We start from the raw sequence: 25,558 nt of genomic DNA on the forward strand, positions 1-25,558 counted from the left end.
CAACGATGGCGCCAAATGTCTAGCAGACGTTCTCTTCAGTTACCTGAACGAGAACTAGTGGAAATTTTCATTTCCAACTTAAACGAAGAAATGGAATTTCACCTGGATGTCAAAGACACAGACTCCTTTAACGATATGATCACCAAGGGTATAAAATGTGAAAGGGCACTCATCAAGAAAGGACTCATCAAAATCTTTAATGAACCAAAAGATGGTCCTCGCCCGCGCTTCAATAGTGATAAACCAAACTTCTGGAACAAGAATAAAAATATCGTCAACGATGGGGTTGTGGATGCTCAAACTATCCAAAATGCACAACCTGTGGTTCGGTTTGCAGGACAAAATCCTCCACCTCAGAATAACACAAATGTTCCTCCTAATCAAGGTCGCATCACATCTCATGATGAACCAAGACCTCGTCCACAAAAACAAAAACGCACATACACTCCCTTAGGGGAACCCATTGAAATAGTGTTGCGACAACTCCTTTCTCAGAATTTGGTCACTCTACCTAAACTATCCAACTATGAGCCTCAGGTCAAACCAGCATGGTGGAGAGATACTGAACACTGTGAGTTCCATCAAGGACGAGGACACAAGACAAGTAATTGTCACTGATTGAAGGATCTCATTCAGGATCTTATTGATCGAGGAGAAATTGAAATTGAAGGACATGACCCAAAAACGACCAATAATGATCATCTCATGTTCAAGGATCCACTTCCATCACAAGATCAAAGGGGTCCTTCCACTTCCCGGCGAGGCACTGATACCACTGATTATACGCAGGCTGCGTATAACTACACTGTAAATCACCTGTATGATGCCAGTGAACAAATTGCAACTATAACCTTCAAAAATCCCACCTCAAATTGCAATGTTGTTACATGTCGTGGCAAGGTCACCATCAAGGCAGCTCCACAGGGCACCACCTCCGTCCCAAAGCAATATAATCTTGTGGAACAATTAGATAAAACGCCTGCGCTCATATCCATTTTAGAACTATTGCGCCTATCGCCATCTCATAAAACAATCTTGGATCAAGCACTCCAAGAGGCGTCAGTCCCTGCAAACCTGAACACAGACCAATTTCAAGCCATGGTTGGAAATCTAAAGTCATCACCTTGTCTCACTTTTTCTGAAAGTGACAACTCTTCCTTCCAACAACCTCATAACGTTTCACTACACATTGAAGGCTTTATCAACCAACACAGGATCAAGCGAGTCTTGATAGATAATGGAGCAGGCCTAAACATTTGTACACTACAGTTGGTCACAGCATTGGGATATGCAATAGAATCAGTGGATCCTCGCAAGAAGATCACCATCAAGGCCTATGATGATGCAGAGCGTTCATCCAAAGGAGCGGTGGTGCTACCAATCCGAGTGGGCCCTGTGGTAAAACACATAATTTGTCAGGTTCTGGACCTTCCTCTGCCATATAATCTATTATTAGGAAGACCTTGGATACATGCCATGCAAGCCGTTCCATCTACCTACCATCAATGTATCAAGTTCCCACATAATGGTGCAGAGATCACAATCCTGGGTGATGCAAATCCCTTTGCATTTTGCCATAATATCAGCCATCAACCAGAAATTACTGTTCCTAATAATAGGGAAGCCATTTCCTCTACATCATATGTAAGTCCCACCTCTCTTGCCAGTTCGAACACCCCTATACCCAAGCAAGAAAAGCTTAAAATGAAAGTCGCAGAGGAAGGTCCCGGGGAATATAACTTAAGTCAACTCTTTTGTGTGGGACAAATGCCCACTTCTCCTAAAACACATGGTAAACCACAACAGTTACTCCAGCAACGACTAATCACGCCAGCATGTGCTTGGACGCCTTTCGTCCTTGGAAGGAGTCAAGAGGAAGAAACACAAGATGAGGACCCAACGGACTGGATCTATAAAGATCCCATCACCACTGACAAACCGCGAGTTACACTTCCTACAGAACAGTATGGCAAATGCCTCCTCATTATGCAAAGAATGGGATATGATGGTCAGAGTGCTTTGGGATACTGCAAACAAGGACGACATGAACTGCTGCTGCCAAAGTTCAAGCCCAAAGGTAATACAGGCCTAGGCTTTGAAAAAGAGATCCTTCCTAAACTCAGATTTAAAGGAAAACCTAGCAAACCATTTTGCCCACCTACTGTAAAGAGGACACCTTTCATAATCAAAGCACCATCAAGCAATATTGTCACTGCCCCATCGAGGCTCACAAACCCACCGCAACCGTCATCAGTGCCAAAAATCCCACCAATCGAACTAGTAATCCCATCCACAACAGTCATCACATCAGTAAAATCATTCATAGCAGCAACTATATTGGAACCCGTAGCAGCATCTATGGCACCAGCCATTCCAATAGAAGCCACTAAATCAACACTGTCGATACTTCCAATGACAAAACCTTTAAACCCCATCACAGTTCCTGCAGCACCGATCACCTCAAAGGTACATAAACCAATCACACCTGCAGTATTCAACTCCAGCGACATCCCAGTATGGTATAGCAATCGGATGCTGGAAAGTGATTCAGAGACCGACTCACATGAGTGGGAATTTGATTCTGTACAGCTTAACACTTCAGATGAGGAAGACACGTCACCACCTCCACCACGCAAAGACATTCCTGTTTACGGAGAAGCACAGATAAAGACCACTTGGGTAAAGACCACTTGGGTACCTAAGCTGGAAACATCTTCCACAGACCCTATGTCTCATCCTACGCCGGATTCTGATAGGGAGAGTACCATCAACGACCTTCACCACACTGTCTTAACCCTCACTGATACATCTCCCGCACTTAACTTAATCGATGAAGTAATGCCCATTATCCACCCTGAACTCATCGAATGGAACCAACCAAATCCCCCATGTCTTGACCTCTTCCAAAACGATGAGGCTATCATTGACTTTTTGGAATTAAGGGATAATCTACCAAGCGGGGATCACAAAGCTGGATTCGCCATTGAACTTAATAGCGCAGCATACTTCGGGGCGGATGCCAAACCCTTCAGCTGCAAAAATATAACATTAAAACATGGATCTTCCAGTGAAAACCACACTGTGGCACTGTTTGATCCAACAAAAGTAAAAAGAAAGAGCGTATCCAACGGTGAAAACCTCTCTGAGGCACTTGAGGATGAAGGGTTTGACATTCTCTCTGCTAGTACACAACAGGAACGATCGACGATTCTCATTGAGGAGACTAAAGAATACAATGTGGGGACTCCTGAAAACCCTCATATCATACATCTGGCATCTCTTCTCACTCCAGAGGAACAGCTTCAATTTATAGAGTTCTTCCAACAGCGTCAGATCAACTTTGCATGGTCATATGCAGACATGCCTGGGCTTGATCCTGATTTAGTCATGCATCATCTCACAGTAGCAAAAGGAGCCAAACCTGTCAAGCAGAAGCTTCGTAAGATGCATCCTCAGATTGCCGTGCTAGTCAAAACAGAACTCAAGAAACTCCTGGATGTTGGTTTCATTAGACCAATTGATTATGCAGAATGGATCTCCAACATTGTACCAGTTGGCAAACCAAAAGGGGGCATCCGCATTTGTACAAACTTCAGAGATCTGAATAAGGCATGTCCTAAGGATGACTTCCCTCTACCAAATATCGACATCATAGTAGATTTGACAGCAGGACATGCCATGCTTTCACTCATGGATGGCTTTTCAGGATACAATCAAATAAAGATCGCACCAGAGGACCAACATAAGACAGCTTTCACATGTCCATGGGGCACATACTGCTGGAATGTAATGCCTTTTGGTCTAAAGAATGCAGGAGCAACCTATCAAAGAGCAATGACCACCATTTTCCATGACATGATGCATACTATAATGGAAGATTATGTGGATGATTTACTAGCAAAATCACTTACTAGAGAAGGACATCTTCACATCTTAGATAAAATCTTTGATAGACTGGAACAATACCATGTTCGACTCAACCCAAAGAAATGTGTCTTCGGAGTGACCTCCTGGAAGCTTCTAGGATACATTGTCTCAAGCAAAGGCATTGAGGTCGATCCAGCAAAGGTTAAAGCAATCATGGACATGCCACCTCCAAAGAATATCAGTCAGCTAAGAACACTACAAGGACGGCTTCAATCTATCCGCAGATTCATTGCACAATTGGCTGATAAGTGTCACCCATTCACACACCTGCTACATAAGAACATCCGCTTTCAGTGGGATGACAGATGCCAGCAAGCATTTCAGGCGCTTAAAGACTATCTCATGAATCCACCATTGCTGATGCCACCAGATCCAAGTAGACCATTATTGCTCTATATCTCAGCAACAAGTACAACATTAGGTGTACTACTGGCACAACATAATGCAGAAGGAAAAGAGTGTGCTATTTACTACATCTCTCGCACACTGGTGGGCTATGAACTCAATTACACACCTATTGAGCGAGCTTGCCTAGCAGTAATCTTGGCAGCCACTAAACTGAGGCACTATCTGTTAACACACAAGGTGCAACTCATTGCAAAGATTGATCCACTCAAGTATTTACTTAGCAAAGCAGCATTGACAGGTCGCTTGGCCAAATGGGTAATGATTCTAAGTGAATTTGACATTGAGTATGTGGACCGTAAAGCTATCAAAGGTCAAGTTATTGCAGATCAGTTGGCCGATGCACCACTCATAGGCGATCATCCTCTCATTTCCAATTTTTCAGATGAAGAGATATTCATGATTACAGAAGCACAGTCATGGAAATTATACTTTGATGGTTCATACACTAGGCACGGCTCGGGGGCAGGCATTCTGTTTATCACACCTCAGGGTGATAGCATCCCGAAGTCTTACAGGCTCACATTTCCATGCACAAACAACATAGCAGAGTATGAGGCCTTGATCACAGGACTCAGATTAGCCATACAATGGAAATTAAAAGAATTGCAAGTATATGGCGATTCCCAACTAGTCATTCGACAAGCAACAGATGAGTATCAGACCAAAGATGATAAACTCATGCCATACAAGCAAATGGTGGACAATCTAAAGGCATCATTTACTACTATCACTTTTGAGCAGATACCAAGAGATCAGAATCGAGCTGCTGATGCCATGGCTACCATCGCATCTCTACTAGATCTTCCACAGAATTCAACACGCTACGAGTTCTTGGTAGAACAACTTTGGATCCCCGCTTATGATATCCCTGAATCCGAGATGATATGTCGCCTTGTCGGTTCAGAATCCCCATGGTATGGTGAGTTCTACACCTATCTCTGTGATCACACCCTTCCTTCTAACCAATCAAATAACCAACGAAAAACCTTCATTCGCCAAACTGCTCGATATACCATTATTGCCGAAATCTTATACCGACGTAGTCTTTATGGTACTCTCCTTCGATGTCTGGAACAAGATGAGATAACAAAGGTTTTGGAAGAGGTACATGAAGGAATTTGCGGGACTCACTCAAGTGGTCCGTCACTAGCCAAGAAACTCTTGCGAGCTGGATATTATTGGCCATCTATGGAAAAGGATTCCTACTACTTTGTCAGAAAATGCAAGAAATGTCAAGTTCATGGCGACCTGATACATGCACCAGCACAAGAACTGCAACCAATCACAACACCATGGCCTTTTTTTCAATGGGGCCTTGACCTTGTGGGTAAAATCCATCCATCTTCATCCAATGGCCATAAATTCATTATTACCGCCACCGAATATTTCACCAAGTGGATCGAAGCTGTTCCACTTACTCAAGTCACCGGCAAGCAGATCGCCTCATTCATCCTCAATTACATCATCTGCCGGTATGGTGTGCCCATGTCCATTGTCACAGATAACGGTCTTCCTTTCAAAAATCAGGATGTCCGTGAGCTTTGTGAGAAATTTCATATCCAACACCGCTTTTCCACTCCCTATTACCCACAAGGCAATGGTCAGGCCGAAGCATCCAATAAAAACATATTGAGGATCCTAAAGAAGACAGTCAATGATGTCGGCCGTGATTGGCATGTTCAATTGAATCCAGCGCTATGGGCATATCGAACTAGCATTCAGACCCCTACAGGTGCAACTCCTTATTCATTGGTCTATGGTGCTGAAGCTATCTTACCTATTGAGGTCGAGATACCATCCTTATGAGTTTCATTGCACAATCTCATCGATGATGAAGCATACAGAGTATCCCGTCTTCAAGACTTAGAGTTACTAGATGAGAAGCGACAAGCTGCATACAATCACCTCAAAGCCTATCAGCAGCGCATGAGTAGAAGCTACAATCACCGAGTTAGATCTCGTACATTTGAGGTAGGTGATCTTGTTCTTCGAGAAAATCCTCACAACCAACCAAACAGAGAACATCAAGGCAAGTTTGAATCAAACTGGTTGGGCCCATATGTTGTCACTGCTGTATTCGGGTCCGGGGCATATCAGTTGGCTACATCAGACGGAGAACCGCTCGCAGATCCAATCAATAGCATGCACCTCAAACGGTTTTATACCTAAGGTGTACAAGGCATCAGGCTCCCCTACATATCAGAAAATACAAAAACATTCAAAAATGTCTCGCAAAATATCAAAAACATTCAAAAATGACTCACAAAATCCACAAACATTCAAAAACTATTACACAAAATCCAAAAACATCGGAAAAACCATCGAAAATCACCCAAAAAACATGACAACACCTTGTACATATTCATCTGATCAGATACAAAACAAACATTGACAAAATACTCACACAAATGACCACTTATCACTCGACCAACACAATCAACATCAACAATCCAAACTGTCTTAAACAAGGATGCATCCTTCCTTATCAAAACAAAGACAAGATGACATTTTCTTTGACAAGAAAATTATGTTAAGCTATCAAATACTTGGTTGATTTGTGAGTACAATCGTTTGTTTATCTGTATTGGGATCTTTCAGCATTGTTTTGTATCGTTTGCGCATTACTTCCGATGAAGTTCTGGGGCATGTACTAATGGTGTCTACGTGGGAAGTTCACTAAGCTACGTAATCTTATGCCAAATACAATCATAGATCACTACGGCTTGCTGACTACAGCGTATACCTCGACCATATGAGCATGAACCATTACCAAGGATCCATATTCTTTATTCTTTATGTATATATTGTTTGTTTGCAGGTACAATTCTCTTTCTTTGGTTCCTCCTACCTCATCCAAACTGGATAAAGGTTTTATCTCTTATTACGGTATGCACTTGTCTCAGGATATGATCAGCCTAAGATCAAGGAGGACGTTCCAAGTCATGCATGAAAGGAGATAATCCTTATCTGTTCCGCAAGCAATACTCAGGTCAACTTGATCCATTATATCAAGTTGCTTGTATTAACTTGCTATATAAAAATCCATGTAAGAAATACTCTGGTCATCTTGAATCTTTATGTCAAGTTGCTTGTATTTTCTTACAACATTTTAAAGCTCAATGATGAAAAATAAAGCACCATGGATCGTCATTCCATCTCATTTGTATATATTGCATTTCGTTGCATTCCACCCATCCATACATTCATAATAGCTGCATATCATGCATACGTAGTCATAATAATGCATACTGTATTTTACTCATCTTCTTCCATAGGACTCGGTCCTAGTCCTCCATATCTTCTATCTAACATCAAATCCCCCCTCACCCTCCCTATCTTGATCATCAACATCATCCTAATCCCTTCATCGCTTCCCATCCTCACTCATCCACAAAATTAAGCCAGTTACTCTATCTACACAGATACATCGACTCCCACACACCTAGACTATCAACAGATACTCTGATCAAGTATCTTCGGGTCTCAACAGGTAATCGATTATGGTAATCCTAGACTACATCAGGCATTTATCACAATGACCTAGTCTCAACGGGGTTGCCATGATTCTCCACAACCATCCATCACACGCACACACTATCAATTGATCAACCAATCAAACACAATCCAACGGACAATTACATCAATTGTCTACGTCTCAACGAGTATTTTGCTTCATATACCTTGACTTCATCGGGCAATTACATCAATTGTCTAAGTCACCATCAGGTCACTTTGATTCACTTACTCAGACTTTATCATGTCCAAGCAACCAACTGACATCAACTGTCACGTTTTGACTTGACCGGGGCAATTAAACCGATTGCACCAGATTGTCCAACCAATTTTGATCAATTGTATAGCATCAATTAAAACCCCACACTACATCTGCTATGTATCTCTTGCATGACCTCAGGGTAGTCGCTGGCTTGTTGTTTCTTCATATTCACTCCATTTTCTCCCATTCTTTCATCATTAGTTCTAATTTCTTCTATTCTACCTCCCCTCCACTTTACATTCTTTTTCGAGAGATCGCCCGATTTTTCAAAACAAAATTTGGCCCATCTCTCGAGGGGGCATACCACCCATTAAATTTACATTTTATGGGGCATTTCTTCACACCTATTTTTCTTTCTTTGAAACGACGCGATAAACCGCACCGTCTCAAAGAGGGGCAAATGTAGTCACATAAATCTGTCCACTTAATTAAATGAATACTTAGTATTTATTTGATTATTTAACCATCAATTAATAATTAATTAAATTAATATTTAATTAATTCATCTTAACCCTATTCTCCTATTAATTAAATAAATTATTCAATTTATTTGATTTAATTCACTTAACCAAATTCAGACCATTAATTAAATAAATAAATCATATTTATTTAATTAAATCTTCTCTCACATTTAAATAAATTAATATTTATTTAAATCCCCCAAAATCCCACCTCTCACATTTAAATAAATAAATCATTTATTTAAAATCACCTTTATCCTCCACCCACTTGCATTTTCCTACAAAAGCAAGTTGCACAATTATTTTAAATAAATAATTTATTTAAATCACCTTTATCCTCCACCCACTTGTATTTTCCTACAAAAGCAAGTTGCACAACTATTTTAAATAAATTATTTATTTAAAATCCTATTTATCCTCACCCACTTGAAACCTTTAATGGTTTCCCTTAAAGTATTCAAACTTGATGGCTTTAAAGTCTTCAAACTTGATGGCTTCCTTCTATAATCTTCTTAAGACTTTAATGGTTTTCCTTAAAGTCTTCAAGCCTTTAATGTTTTCCCTCAAAGTCTTCAAGCATTTTAATGCTTTATCTTCATTTTTCTCATTTAAATAAATTAATATTTATTTGAATATTTATCCAAATGCAAATTATACCATTTAATTGAAATAAATGATTTTATTTTAATTGAAAATACCAAAATTTCTCCCACTTACATTTTCCTACAAAATCCACTTGTATGCCTAAACCCCTTCTAAATTCTTCTAAACCCTTCCTAATTAGCCTAATCCATCCCCTAAATATTGTCACATTCCTAAGCAAATTGGAGTCACTTCTCAAAGACTCCAAAGTCTTTGAAAAGCAATTAATGCTTTGTGTGTTCAACAAATTAACCCTCAAAGTCTTGGATAACCTTTGAAAGCTTTCAACCTTCAACCACTAAATGGCTCAAAGTCTTTGAAAACCATTGAAGGCTTCCAACCTTCAACCACTTAATCCCCAAAGTCTCCAATAACCATTAATGGTTACCTCAAACCCTCCTACATGGTTAAAACATTTGTTTTGACTCAACTCTACCCAACCCAAAGGTCTCATCAAGCCTTTAATGCTTTGACCATGATTATCTCTTAATCATTTGCACAAAGGTTTATCCTTGCATTAACTCCTAATCCAGTGGGTAATCCTAATTTAAGCTTGACCCTTACCTTCTAGATAACCATGAGGTCTTCGTAGGCCTTTAATGCCTCCAACCTCTTCTCTCAACCCAATCCTATGTTGAAACTTGTCACCATTTTATTGGTGCCAATTGTGCACATGGATCCCCAACTTTCAATCCTAACCCTTGTTAAGATTGCTCAATCTTAACCCTTCATTTCCCTATTTCTTCTATAAATAGAACCCTTCTCCTCAAGCAAAAGGAAACATTTAGAGTATTGTTGTTATACTGGCATTAGCATAGAGCTTTTTCATAGCATCACTATCTACTCTTGCATAGTATTTGCTTATCATATTCAACCATCTTGAATCTCCATATGGCATCCATGGCTAGTGCTAAAAGCTGAGAGCTACACTCATTTGGGACTTGGAGAGGAGAGGAACAAGGGAGGAGCAACTATGAGCATCTTGATTAGCTATTTCATTCTATGTTTATATGCTTTCTATTTCATGCTTAATATCTCTCTTGATATGCCTGTTTAGGATAATCTTTTGTTGCTAACACTAACGTTTGTTTCTTGTGCTGTTGTGTGTGTTGCCATCAAACAGATTTTCTAATCCTTTTTGCAGAGCATCAGTAAGGTATAACCAGTACAAAAGACATTTTTATAGAGAACCGGTAATTAAGATCTCAACCGGTAAACTGAGACAGAGTTGCATTCCGAAAACTGGTATAGGCGATTCATGAAGAGTTGGATGATGCGGTTTCACAATGATGATGGTGACAGGTATTTGGAACTATGTTCACAACTGCATTGGCTGATTCAACTGGATGAGAAAGATTTGATTTGCAGAACATACAAATTGGTAGAACACTTAACCGGTAGTGATATGATAACTTAAATCGGTAACACGACACAAATTTTAATTTTTTATGTTGGTGGCCGATATATGTAAAGCATGTGATGCAAGTTTGTCTAGATTCATTGAACCTAGGAAATTGTTCCAAGGTTGTAGCCGACTTAATGTAAAATGTTTATAAAAGTGTGATGAGGTATAAAGTCAGTATGTGTGTGAAGAGAGAATTCATAAGCCAATATTGTGAATGTGATCATGTAGTGGTTAGGGAAGTTTTGTAATGAAGTGTTGTTGATGTTTTAAGGATTGAAAGTGGATCTTATCAGACATAGAAGGTGTTTCTTGAAGATCTTATCATTGTTGTTTTCCTAACAGTTTGTAGCAGCAAAATCCCCTAACCGGGTAGGTCCTAACATGCCTTAATCTGTAAATCCCCTAACAGGGCAGCTTTGAATCAGAGTCTCAAATCCTCTTACGAGGTTGATCCTAACAAGTCATTGCTCCTAACACGGCTTATCATTCAAATCCCTTAACCAGGTGACTCTTAACCGGGTATGCTCCTAACAGGGCATAGTTGTAGGACTTTAATCGATCAAGATTTGTATTCTGCAGATAGTGAATTTTGTGGGTACCAACTCCCACCGTGGTTTTTCCCTGTTGGGTTTTCCACGTATAATCTCATGTTATATGGAATTTGTTTTATTGGGCATTTGCTTATGTGGTGATATTTATCATATGCTTGATAAGTTTTAAGTTGTTAATGTTGATGATCAAATTTATATTGTTTTTGCTTGCACTGATTCACCCCCCCTCTCAGTGCCTTATAAGTTCATCAGACTCCACGTGAGTTTGTTGTTCTATGGGTTTCTTTGTTCATAATTACATTTATATTGGCTGTCCCATCCCAAATGCTATAGCTGGAGATTGATTCCATTGGAACCAATTGGTCTAGCTAGATCTCTTTGTGGCACTATCAAACTCTCCTGTGACCAAGAACACCCTCTCTTCTTTTCTCTTCCTCTGCGATTTGTGTTAAGACTATTTTTTGTTGCTGTTGCAACCGATTCTCTTGTGGTAAAGATCACCCCTCTTTTCCTCTTTGCGTTTTTTATTCGGGTCGATCCTCTTTGTAAATGCATATTGGTTCAAATTTAATGAACCAAATTTGATTGTTGTCATCAATTCCTGATTGGCATCGATCAAATTTGAAGGTAATTTTTACGTCTATGACTGCTCTAAATCGCACTCCTTCCTATCTTTGATTTCGCAAATTAGTTTACAGTTCCAGTGTTGAATAGAAATCTTCCTTGCAAATTCAAAATTTCTCCTGAATCGTATCATCCATTAATCATTGAATTTGATTGATTAATTTGACTGAGCATGATTGACTCGTGATGTGGGTAATTGAGAGCTGTTTGATAATTCTTATCACAGCCTGTTCAACTGCTGGGAAACATCCTTTCAACAACTAACAAATTTATATAAGTTGCTGACACCATTACTAACAGACAAAGTCTTAAGTTGATTCGATTCTTTCATCTGCTAATAAATAACTTCTCTTGTCTCCATTGATGCTTAGAATAAGCTATTATTATTATTATTATTTTTTTGGTTTATACTTTTGGTTGTAAGATTGAACCACTGATTTGAATTCCAGTAATTAAGTAATGATACGGTGAAACTTGTTTTAAATTTGTATTAAATCTATCTTTTTTTTTTGGAGTATTATTCCTTAAATGAGTACGAGTAAGGAAGGAATATTGAAAGTGAAATGGCATCTCTTTTACAAATAGAACTAACCAAGAAGGGTAGTTATATTCATTTTATCGTCTATGATGGATGTTTTATGGAAAGATGTGCTTGATTATGGGTCAAACCAGGGAAGGGTGTTTTCACGTACCCAAAAGGGTTAAAACTTGGCCAGGTAATTTAATTAATTCACTCCCTACTATAACACATGTTGCTAAGTTCAACAATTTGGTTGTTAGATATTACATGCATGCATAGGTTCCATTCCCGAAGATTGATGATAGTTTGCTAGGATACTTTATCGTGAGGGACGAGAGCTTATCATGAGCATCGGGAAGCGTCAGCTTTGTTTGGTTGGGTAGATAAAATGCTTGGGTTATATGTCCATCTTCCAAATTGCAGATGGAGGTGATTCCGATGGCAAGGAAGACACTACATCCAGAGATAGAGAATTCACATCACGATATTGTAAAATTTTATGCATTGATGTATATTGTATTATTGTATTTTATAAAATTGACCAAAGTCATCTCATGATTAAGCTATGTAAAGCTATGCAAGATATGTAAAGGGCCTATGAGGCCTACTATCAAAAATGTGACAGGAAGTCACCAAGAGAATGCAACTAACATGCAAGTAAGAAAACACGCTAACCCACTAACCTACTAACATGTGTCCTATGTGTGAATGACTCATGGCTTGAGTGTTTCTTGATGAGTTCTCTATTATTTCCTTTAGAATGCATGGTTTAATGATGCTAGTTTAAGTGTGATAAGTTCTTATGCATATTACCTTAGATCATTATTTTCATTGAATATTTTATAGAAATGTGTGGGTTCTCCATGCATGTTAAGCTTAGTTATCTAATCATATGCATGTTTCAATGATTATGTGCTTCTTGATTAGTTTTCAACCATTTCATCAATGAATGCTAAATGTTAGGGATAAAGGGTAACAATGGGATTTTAAAGTGTCCTTATTCATATGCTCACTAATTGGTCGTCAAGATGACATAGTATATCATGCACATTAACTTTGGTGTCTTTAATTTACCTTATTAAATGGTTGAAATATTTATCCACTTGTCATGATATTTTCATACTTGATAACTTATAGTTTCCACTTTATGTTAAGCTTTGTACATTATATTTATTCATTTGCGACAAATGTATGTGGTCTTTAATAAATGAATGTTAGATTAAAATAGGATTTAATTTTGTTAGTTAGTCTAAGGTTAGGACTAGCGAGTCCATACAAAAACAATATAGTCTCCTTAAAACCAGTGGTGTAAATTGCAAATCAATCTAATTCATGAGAGAAGAAAGTTCCCTGAAGAGAAAAGGTGAGTAAATGACAATAACCACAACATCCAAAAGATTGAGCAAGTGAGTTTTAAAATTGAGGATCTTAAGCACTCGCAATAGCAGATCTTGCTCCCTAGATTTAACAGAGACACCATAATCCTATCATAAATTGATTCACTTCTCTTATATCAAACTCTATTCAAATTTTATTTATTTATCACAATAAAATAATCTCCCTTTCTTATACAAATCCCAAACCCTTTACACAGCCACCATTAGATTTTTCTAAGCTTTAATCAAATGTGCATCTTTTGCATGCTAAGTCTAAAACAATGGCAACGACATTGAATGCATATAACTCATCATATGTACAAGTAGACAACAAACAACATGTACAAGTGTGGCTCAATGTTGTCAAATTTGATAAGCTAAATGGGCTAAATACACATGATTTTTTCATTCCAAATACATGTTAATCTTTTTGTAATCTATCATCAGTTAAATTTGTAAGAGAATATATCATGAGGGCCATCAATAATAATTAACAAACAAGTAATTTTAATCAAACAAGATTTACAATATTAGAAAGAAAATAAGTATAAAATAATTTATTAGTCAAAATATTGATTATTGTATTAAGAATGATAAGAAACAAAAATGATATTTAAATATTATGATTAATAATGTGTCAAATAATACCAAATATATTTAATTAGTATATTATTTTTATACAATTAAATTTTTATTACATCAAAAAAATAAAAATGAAAGATTCCAACATCATAGGATATGAAATTGGGATTGGGTTCTAGACAACTTTAACAAAATCAATACCCCTCATCCTTACTCTTAACCAAAGATGTTCAACCTAAGATTCATATTCCCATATAAACCCTTATTTAAAACACAATGAATAACTTTTAATAACCCATCACCAAATTATAAATAACTTTTAATCATAATAAATTTTTATTATTTTAAAATATAAAAAAACATGCAAGGTTATGAGATAAGTCCTATGAGGTTGAGATTCCTAGACAACTTTGAAAAAATTATAAATAACTTTTAATCATTATAACTTTCTATTATTTTAAAATATAAAAAAAACATGCAAGGTTGCCACATCATAAAAAATGAGTCCTATGAGGTTGGGATTCTATCCTAGACAACTTTGAAAAAATGACTACCCCATAATCATTTCTTATAAAATACACTATAGACCCTCAATCCACCCCATAATCATTTCTTATAAAATACACTATAGACCCTCAATCCACCCCATAATCATTTGCTCCATCCTTAACTCTAAAAACCAAAAATTCAACCTAAGACTCTAAACCCTTATTAAAAAAAAAACCCCTCATTTAAAACACACCACCAATAACTTTTAATAACTCATCACCAAATTATGGGCATATATGTAGTTGAACTTAAACCCTAGAAGCTCAAGAAAAAGCTGTGTAACATCTTTCCGAGCTAAACGACAAAGATTTTAGTCCACTAGTCGGCCCATCGAGCACATGACGTGTTACCCGGGGGCTTTAAAGCCCTAATCCGAAGATTTTATTGTACAATTTTTTGAAATAAAATTGCGCGAGGGCATACAAATAAAAGGAGAGCAAGTGGGAAAAAGGATTGCAACTTAAACGGCCGGGACAGCAGCTTGGCCTCTGTTCTGGGCGTTTCCTGAGGATAAAATGGACCCTCACAGCAAGAAGCTCAAGACCCTCTCCAATGGAGTCGCCGTTTCTGATGCTAATGGTAAGCTCTTCTGTTTCTTCTTTTCTTTTCTTTTCATTGGTTTTAAGACAAGTGGTTAACTATCCCTTGGCTCTCAATCCCTGTAGGGGAGCGCTTCACTATCCCCTAGCTCTCAGTTCCAGTAGGAGAACAGTTCACTACCCCTTAGCTCTCAGCTCCTGTAGTTGAGCGGTTCACTATTCCTTAGCTCTCAGCTTCTGAAGGAGAGCGGTTCACTACTCATTGCCCCTTACCATTCATTTTCCTATTTCTTTTTGACGAAGAGAGGTTCGTTATGGTCCATTTCCTCTTCTCCTTCCCTTATATCGTTTTCCTCTTTTTATTTTTTTTGTTTTTTGGTGTAAGAGTGGTTTGTTCTGTCTAACAGTCTCACTCCTAGTTCTCTTTCCCCTCTATCATTTAATCACCATACAAGCAGTTCACTAGCACTGACCCATGTGCATGTTCAGCTTTGAACTCCTAGTTTATATGTTCTTTTAGTCCATGGCTTTTTGAACTATCTACAGTGATGATAAAGCCCCAGCGAGACTCCTAAGTTGGAAATGGCCCCTGAAGATTATGTGATGCTTGCATAGGTCGCTGTTCGGTTTTGTTATAATTGTTGTTATCTTTATGTTTGGTTGTTAAGTTTTGGGTTCGGTAATAGGAGATTTTTAGACGGTGCAATCCAAGTTGGGACTGCATATTGGTTATATGTTTTGTCTGAATGCATCTCGTAATTGTCAAACCATTGTTTTAGTGCTTGAACTTGGGATATTCTCTTTTTGCTAGTTGTTGGCTCGAGTTATGGGCTCTTATTGCAGCAAGGAGATTTGAGCTTGGCTGCCTTCTATTCATTTTTGTTGAAGAATAAACATCTTGTTGGTGTTTGGAGGTCCGAATAGTTGATGTTATTCTGCTTGGTGTGAATGAATGTGCAGTATTTATTGTGTCAAATTAGTTTTATACTCAAAAAGAATTGTCCTAATGGGCTGTTTGGGAACCCATAATTGTTACCGGGAGATTGATCCTAATAGACTTTTATTTTTAAATATTTTTACTATTCTTTTTCCTCGGTGAACCTCTGGTCATCTGTTAAAGTGAATAAAACGCAAGGCTAGCGAAGATATGAGCCAAGATACTCTATTAGGTCACTTTTTTTTAATTTTTTGATGTTATTCTAATCTCGGGTGATCTATTGAAGATGGTGAATGCTCTTCACTGGACGATCAACGGCCAGATGCTTATATTTTTAATATATTTTTTCTTGATAAATATTGAGTGGCTTATTTATGTGGCTGGAATGGGACGGTGGTGAAAACATTGGGAGATCAGTGGCCATAGAAAATTCTTATATTTGATAACCTTAAGTTACCCATGCAATTGTATGGAATGGATGGCAACTTAGTGAACAGATCAACTTCGTCAATATTTTGATGGTAACTTGACACATTTTTTATATCTTAGGTATTCTTTTATTTGATAAATCTTGGGTGACCCATTTAAGTGGATGGAATGCGACCTTAAGTCACCATATGGACAGAAGGCAATTTGGAACGATTGCCCTAGTTTTACTTTAATTTTAGTTCTATTTTGTTTGCCTAGCTGATCTAAATGAGGTTATGTTCCCCCTTTTCATATCGAATAAAGCTACAATTACAAGGATAGAACAAATTATTTGGATCGCAAGGATAGGCTAGAGAGTATTTTGATCACAACAGATTCTGCACAAAGACAAGTCTTAGGATTACAAAGAGATTTGTCAGTAAGGAACAGTGTTAAGTATATTACTACCATTTAAATTCTTCCACCATAAGAGAAGCAGCATCAATGCTAGTTCTATCAGCCAACTTGTTCACAATTTGTTGGACATTCTTGATGTATCGATTGTTTGCCTTCTTCAAGTGACATTCAGTATGTAGTTTACCATCCATATTGACGTGTTAGTAGTATTAAGAGGAGTCTATACATGATGGTGTACCAAAGTTATGCTCGTTTCTTTGTGTTCTTTTTCTTTTCAATACTAAGTGTTCAATTATTGTTTTTGTATTGTTTATCATTCAAGTCGTTGTGGGGGAGTTTATATTGAAATGTAGCAGTTTATATAGTAATAATAAGAAACTAAAACAAGCAAATCAATTCTTTGCAACAGAAAAGGAGTCAATATCGGTTGGTTTAGGAAGCAAATCAAAGGCTTGCACCAAGTTTTTCAGGTTCTCATCTTAACCCACAGTAAAAATAATACTATTTGTAAATTAATAATTGATGGAGTTCTATACCTTAGTTTTTTTAATGTTGTAAACAATTTAAAGTATTGAGTACATGTAAAATTGCTAAGTTTTCTTATAAAAAAATACAGTTTTAACAAAATATTGGTTGAAAGTGGTAATACAAATACCTTTTATTCAGTTATGATAATTTAGATTGAAGCCAAAATGAATTTGTTGGTGTATGTGTCTGACATTTTAATCACTTTATTCTTTATGGCTTATTCAATTGATCGAGTGTTTTAATGGAAAGTTCATGGCTAGAATTGTCTTGACAATGACGCGTTGGTGCATGTTCAAATCCTATAAGACATCATATATTAAGGAACTATGATATCATTTTTTATCCTCAATAGAGGAATAGGGGACAAATATGTGCCTGACCCAGTGAAGGTTCTGGGAAAAGGACAGCCTGACAATGTAGGCATTCACTTTTGACATTTTTTGCTTCCGGCTATTGTGAATGTTAGATTCTTGTGGGCTTATGTATGATATATTCAGTAATAATTTACAAATGCTGGATGAATTCATCTTTTTATTTTAAATTTTTTTACCTTCTCTAAATGAAGGCTTCTGTTTGATTTCATTTTTTGAGGAATCTTTAGGTTAACTACTTCAAATTATTTGTTTACATTTATGTTTTAATTGAGAATACTCAATGAATTTCACTTCTTAATTATTTTGTTTTTAATCATAAAGTTGTGAATCGTAGGATGTAATTATTTTTCTTAAAAGTTATTTTGGTTGTTAATTGGACATGAGTGTACTGGAAATGGCATTGCTCCTCTCTCTGGTACTAATATCGGTGGTAGTGTGGGTGTCAAGCTTGTGGGCACTCTCTAGCTGTTAACTTCGGTTACATATCCCTTGATGGGGTTTTGTTTCATGTTAATACTCTCCTTGTCTTAGTTTCATGGATGCAAAACATTAAAATTTCCCTGTAAACTTGGAGCTAATGTTTTAGATTATGCTATCATTAATATTTCTCAATCGGATACATTCTCCATCATTCTTCATCTCATATTTAATATTTTTGACCTATATTTTTGTATATAACTAGTACAAGCAGATTACGATTAGCTTTAACTTTTTAAGTTTTTATCTTTGTATACTTGTTGTACAAGCAGATTACAGTTAGTTCTAACTTTTTAAAGTTTTTATCTTTGTATGCTTGTTTTCTGTTACCCATTCTTGTAAGCATTGGCCTACCTACTCTAATGATATTTGACTTGTATATTGACATTATTTGTGTTCTCTCAATTCACTTTCACACAGAACTTCTTGATGTGCAATGTAACCTACAAATTGTACATAAAAGTAGAACTTTTCGCTATACTTGCAACAGCAGATTATGATTAGTTTTAATTTATGTTCACTTGTGCTTTGTTACCAATTCTAAGTTCTTGTAAGCTTTGGCGTGCTCCCAATGATATTTTACTTGTATGTTGACATTATTTATTTTTCCTCATGTCACTTCCACACAGAACTTCTTGATGTGCAGTGTTACTTACACTTTGTACATTAAAGTGGAACTGCTTGCTCTGAGAAGTCATTGTATGAATCTCTCGAAGGTGATATGGGAATAGTCAATGGATTTGCATTCTGATGTCCCCATCCAATTCACAATGGATGCAGTAGGTGTAAGGAAGCATAGAACCTAAAGTGGCCATATTCTAACACTTTTTGAGTTGTTATTGTCCGTGAAGGATTACAAACAACAATTTTCCTATTCATGGTGTTGTTTTATAATTTACAAGGGTCATTGACAAACAGTAGCTTGAAACGTTTTCATACTCTGATGCAACCTCCATACTCATGTTTGCACAGGGGATATTGCATAGATAACTGTACTCTAGTGCATCTGTCCCATCCAATTCGCAATGATGCAGTAGGTTTAGGTAAGCATATAACCTAAAGCAGGCCATATTCTTAACACTCTTTAAGTTGTTATTGTCCATAGAGGATTACAAACAACAATTTTCCTATGCATGGTGGTGTTTTCTCAACTTACAAAGGCCATTGACAAACAGTAGCTTGAGACTTTTTCATACTCTGATGCAACCTCCATGCTTATGTCTGCACAGGAGAGTTTCCATAGATAAACCTCCATGCTTATGTCTGCTCAGGGGAGTATCCATAGATAACCATACTCTAGCTCATTTGTTTTGACAAGAGATGCTAATAAGCTGATTTTGGTGAAGCTGTGTCATGGATGCGAATCCTACTAAAGAGGCCATGATCAAATCTTCACTTCTCCAGGAAGCAAGAAGTGCATAGTACACACTCAATTGCAAACCCTTTGGCCATCCAGATTATGCTTCTGATGGCTAGCTGAGACTTGTATTTCTCCTTGGATTTGTAATGGGCTAGCTACATCTACAATATATTCTCTATTGAGGTGCACATAATGAGTTTATTTCAGACGCTTTTTATTATAGTTCATTATAGATACATTGCATGATACAATCATCTTCAGGGGTGAATGGATAATAATCCTAGTGTTGCGTGAAGGTGTCTTCTCTTTTCTGGAATTGAATTTGTATTAAATGCTTCTAATACTTGAGAGGATGGAACTTGGTGAGTGTTTCTGGAAGAGGGTTTTCATTATGTTCCTGCTATATGCTGCATCAATTTAAGTTAACGACCCTATTTTGTTCACAAATTGTGCATATATTCCACAGTGATGACTGAACATTGTTTTCCTCAAATTTAATGGGATTGTTCTCCAAGGTTGTTAGAGCATCCTCCAAATTAAGGCCAAAACAAGTTAGTGCTGGGAAGTTTTACAGCTTAGTTATTAAGAAGCTGTCCATTTGTAGATGACATTTATTGTGTGATAAGCTCATTTTTTCTTGGATCAACTTTAACATGTAATGATAAATGCTAAATGGGGATTCCTGTGATGTTTCACAAAATGCCTTGTGGTATTCAAATGAAGAGATCTTTGCATAAAAATGATACCTGTTAACCCGGACTGCATTTGTTAACTAATTCAAGATGTTAGATGAGATTCTTCTTGCCCGTTAATAGATTACAGGATGTTGTAAGGCACAAATTTCTCTCTATGACATGCAAAGTAGGTTTTGAACTGTTGGTTACTAATGAAAACGTATGATAAAATCATTGGTCACTATTGTTTTCACTTGTAGGAATTTGCAGAACACTATCACATACATGTTATTTTTGTCTCTTTTTATATTTTAGATGTGACTTGAGATATACTGCAGGCACAGATTAGAAATATTACATGTGCGATATTATATCATTAATCATATTTTCTCTTTGATGTACAGCTTTGTCAATATTTGTATTTCTTCTCTTTGATAGTTGCCTTCTGCTGAAACAACTTATCTTATCAATGCTTCTTGTCTGCTATATGGTTATTGTCAAATTGCTTTTCAATTCGAGTGTTGGGGCATAAGTGCCAGCCATTATAATATTAGCATCTTCACAACTATCGACAATGTTGTCAAGCTGTTTCTTGCACGCACAGTGCATTTCTATCATTGAATTTTTAGGTTGTGAAAACTGATCTACTAAAAGCAACTTTCCATGGCAACTTCCTTTGTGACGATCTCTTAATGTGACTGAAATGCTGTAAGCCAATAGATGGTTTCTTAGGATGTGAATGTAATCTATCTGAAAATGAGAATGCTCAGTGAATGTTCTTTTATCTAAAAATGAAGAGACTCAATAGTTTTCTTAGGATTTCGTACATGCAGTATATTTATATTAGATTTGCATTTTCTTGAAATCTTTCACGTGACTGTAGAACAGCATACCTATCAATTCATATGAGATGACAAAACCATAAGCAAATGAATGACTACCTTTAAAAATAGCCATCTTTAAGGATGTTTTTAATAGGTAGGTTTTTGGCCATACTTGTTACGATGATGCGAGATGTCTATTAGAGAAAAAAATGAAGATGCAAGATACCCTCCTTTTATTGGTAGAAGATGTGTGTTCATTTTATGTTTTGAATTTTTGAGGGCTTGGATCCATCAGTTGTTGTGGAGCAATATCTAATGCTTGTTTTTGACTAACCATATAACTACCAACTCATTTTATGACTGCCTTTGTGAACTAGGAGTAGACTTTATATGCTATCACTGATGTAGCATATTCAGCTGTCTAATTGTCAGCTGTCTAATTGTCTGGCATTTAAAATTATTAATGACAGTTTTAGTTCTCACATTTGAATGCATGTCTGTTGTAATGCAGTACATCTGGATGCCCATATGGTGAGGATTGCCATTACCTTCATTATGTTCCTGGTGGAGTAACTGCTGTATCTCAGCTGTCAAAACTATCAAACACTTTAGGACTTTCAAGAGAAGCAATAGGGTTCACCTCCAGTTTTTCATTATCAGATAAGTCAGGTCCTGTGACAGGCTACAAGACACGTCTTTGTAACCATTATGCTAGTGCTGAAGGATGCCAGTTTGGAGATAAGTGCCATTTTGCTCATGGAGAAAAGGAATTGAGAAAAGAAATTGTGCTTCCAAACGAGTTACTACCATCTGGGGTGGGTACTGTTACTACAAATTTTGGTGCTGGCTCTAAAGCAAATCCTGGCTATAAGACACGAATTTGTAACAATTTTAGCAGTTCTGAAGGATGCAAGTATGGAGATAAGTGCCATTTTGCCCATGGAGAAAAGGAGTTGAAAAAAGAAAGTGCGCTTCCAAATGGGGCAACTGCTGCAGCAAATTTTGGTGCTTCATCAAAAGCAAACATTAGTATCGCTGCTGCTTATGCTGGTGGTGTAATTGGGAAAGATGGTGTAAACTCGAAGCACATTTACCGTGCCACGGGGGTGAAGTTGACAATAAAAGACCACGAGTCAGATCCTAATTTGAAGACAATTGAGTTTGAAGGTTCATTTGACAAGATTAATCAAGCCACAGCCATGGTTCGTGAGTTGATTTTAAAAATTGAGTTACTTTTGAGTAAACAATCTGGAAATTCTCAACAAAGTCACAAAACTAGGCTATGTGAACATTTTGCTAAGGGTTCATGCACATTTGGGGATAAGTGCCACTTTGCACACGGTGCTAGTGAGTTGCGGGATGATTCCGCTTCCACTGCTCCTTCATTCATGTAACTTTTTATTATGTCGATTTGTTTCTCTGAATAGTTCCTAATGTGTATCGTTCTAAGGTCCTCTGCCTTACCCGAAACTTTTGGCCGTCCAAAGATAAAAAAATGTTTTGTTCAATTGATGCATAAAATTACATGTAAACAAGAATTGTAGTTTTGTATTCAGAAGGTTTCATGTAAACTTTGGCATGACCATTAGAATCTTTCAACATTTCTTTAAAATTACGTGTCAACAAGAATTGTTAATTGAATATAACCTCTGCTATATATTGTGGGGTAATTATTGGCAGTTGCAAGATCCATATGATTATTGATGTGTTATTATTTCAGATTAATTACACTTTTATTGAGCTTAATGATATCCTCAGAAGTCTGGAATGCTGAAACCAAAATCTTGTGTCAGTTGTTAACTCAATTTTGTGAAAGCAATTAATTACTAATGAACATTGCAAGTAGATTAGTTGTTTGTTAGAAGGTAGTTGTTCAGAATAGTTTTTTGTAGATTAGTTGGATTAGTTGTGAATCTTCTTGTATAAATATGTACTATGTGCTCTCCAAATCTATATGTTTGTTGATGATCTGCAGGTCACCATCAAATAGTTTGTTGTGTTTATATACCTTCATTTCGTGACAGTGTAGGGGAATTTGGTTGCCTTCAGTTTGATTGCTGTCGAGTTGACAACAGATAAAATTGACGGAGAAGCACATTGAGTTCTTAGTTGGCCCGGGAATCCTGAGAGAGCAGGTCGCCTGGGGAGGAAATTTCTGTTTAAGAAGAGATGGCGGGTGTGATTCCTGCGTTAACCAAGGCACGATTTTTTTTGATAATTTCTAGATTTCGTAAGGATATTTTTGTGTGGAGTTTACCTTGTATGGAAAAATTGTAGAAGACAAATATAAATCTGGCCGCCGTGTTTGAGGAATCGGCCTTGGAGTTTTGGTTGGCTGAATTTTCTGGAGATAATTCTTATTGCATGCCTGTTACACTGCAGTTTTTTTATACAAAAACTGGTCGGCCAGGGGTTTGAATTTTTAGAAATTATGTTTTTTAAGTTTTGATAAAAGGTGACAATTGCTATTTCTTCTGAGGAGAGAAGGGCATAGATTGTTTTTCACGAGGACGGTAGTTTTTTTTTGAAGAGGTAGAAGTTTTCCGAAGTCATTTTCTAAGGATATATCTTTGTGAAAGAGAAGGGTGATAGAAGGAAGCAAGATTCTTTTATTAAATATTTTAAAGGGAGATTATTTTAGTAATTGGCTGGGGTTTGATGTCATATTGCAGGGATTAGGTTATACTTTATGGGATTGATTTTGCTTACAGCAGTACACACGCAAAGAACTCTAGCATATCAATGCTTTAAGTAATTAACAGAAAGAAATTTAAGCAAAATGTATAATAAGAAATTTTATTTTTATTTTTAAATTAGGGTTGTATTGATTCAATTGATGTATGAACTATTCTTGTAAATGCATATCAAGGTGTTTACCCAACTTGATTGCAAACATTAATATTTTTGGTGGGTGATATTTGATTTTTTATTAATATTTAAAGTTAGAAGATTACACAAACTATTACATTGTCAAAAATGATTGGTCTAATTTCAAAAAACCAGTGCCATCTTCGAACCACCACCTACCATGAAACTCTATCTCACATATCAGCTTTCAATAGAAATCCCACCACCCCCTACCATGAAACTCTATCTCACATATCAGCTTTCAATAGAAATCCCCTTAGTTATATGAAAAAAGAATACATTTAAACAATCAATAGAAATAAAGACCAAAACGCCTGTACATCGAATCAAAATCTAGCAACTTAGTAAAATTGACTCAAAAAAACTTCATCCGTTGAGATAAAAAACATTATTCACCATTGTCCCTCATTGGACCATTAATCCAATGGTCCTCCAAAGAGAATTTGTCTCTTGCCAGCAACACCTCCGCAACTTTCACGCACCTGCCGTTCCTGTTTTCCATGCCTTTGTCTGCCATCCACTCCCATTTCTTTCAAACGCAGAAATTGCACCAACTACTTCAACCCTACCGTCAACTCTGCTCGCCTCAATTCTCTATTCTCCCCAATTTGCCACTTGATAAATGGCATCAATAGTCGGACTCCTTCCTTCGTTACCTCCTCTTTTTTGAGATCAAAGCCAATGCCTAGAATAGCCCTCACGAGCACAGGTTGGAGGCCATAAAGCCAGTTCTCCCCCACACACGCCTTCATCACCCATTCAATCTCCTCTTTTCGCCCTACCTCCAAACCCCAAGCCACAACCATGGACACGATGTCCACATTTGTGCGATATCTGCGTGAAAACCTTCCCAAACAACATCACCAAAGCCTTCAAGAAAGCCTTGTCCTCATTTAAAAATTGATCTCTCTTTTAAGAGATCTTCTCCAAAAAATCTAACTTTATGTTCCCATGTGGCTGCTTAACTCTATTTTCTGTTTAAATTTAAACAGTTAAGTGTTCCCATGCAACTTTAAAATTGTAAAAAAAGGATAATTTAGAATCTTTCCCTACTTTGCTGGAGCAGCTATTGTTTAGGAATTAAAAATAAGCCATGGAAGAAAAGAGGGCGCTGGAAATAAGCACTGACTGTTTATTAACAAAAGTGCCACGTGGCTCAACAATTTGCTCTTCCTTTTTTTTTAAAGATTTTATTTCTATTTCATTTTTCAAATTTTAAGTGCACAAATTAGTATTAATACTATTAATAAGAAATTAAAATGTTTTGTTTAAAAATAAGCAGCAAAGATAAATATTCATGGAGCCAACTGCTCCACAAATAATTCCTAAAAA

General features: G+C 37.0%; 1 protein-coding gene across 1 annotated transcript; it reads left to right on the forward strand.

Moving 5' to 3' along the window:
• The first annotated feature begins 15,080 nt into the window (after positions 1–15,080).
• Positions 15,081–23,037, forward strand: LOC131064627 (zinc finger CCCH domain-containing protein 14). The gene is made up of 3 exons (XM_057998816.1): positions 15,081–15,399; positions 17,531–17,591; positions 21,870–23,037. The coding sequence occupies exons 1-3, from the start codon at positions 15,336–15,338 to the stop codon at positions 22,750–22,752; spliced, it is 1,008 nt and encodes a 335-aa protein (XP_057854799.1). The 5' UTR covers positions 15,081–15,335; the 3' UTR covers positions 22,753–23,037.
• The last annotated feature ends 2,521 nt before the right edge of the window (positions 23,038–25,558 follow it).

This window comes from Cryptomeria japonica, chromosome 9, assembly GCF_030272615.1.
Source record: "Cryptomeria japonica chromosome 9, Sugi_1.0, whole genome shotgun sequence".
NCBI classification, from domain to species: domain Eukaryota; kingdom Viridiplantae; phylum Streptophyta; class Pinopsida; order Cupressales; family Cupressaceae; genus Cryptomeria; species Cryptomeria japonica.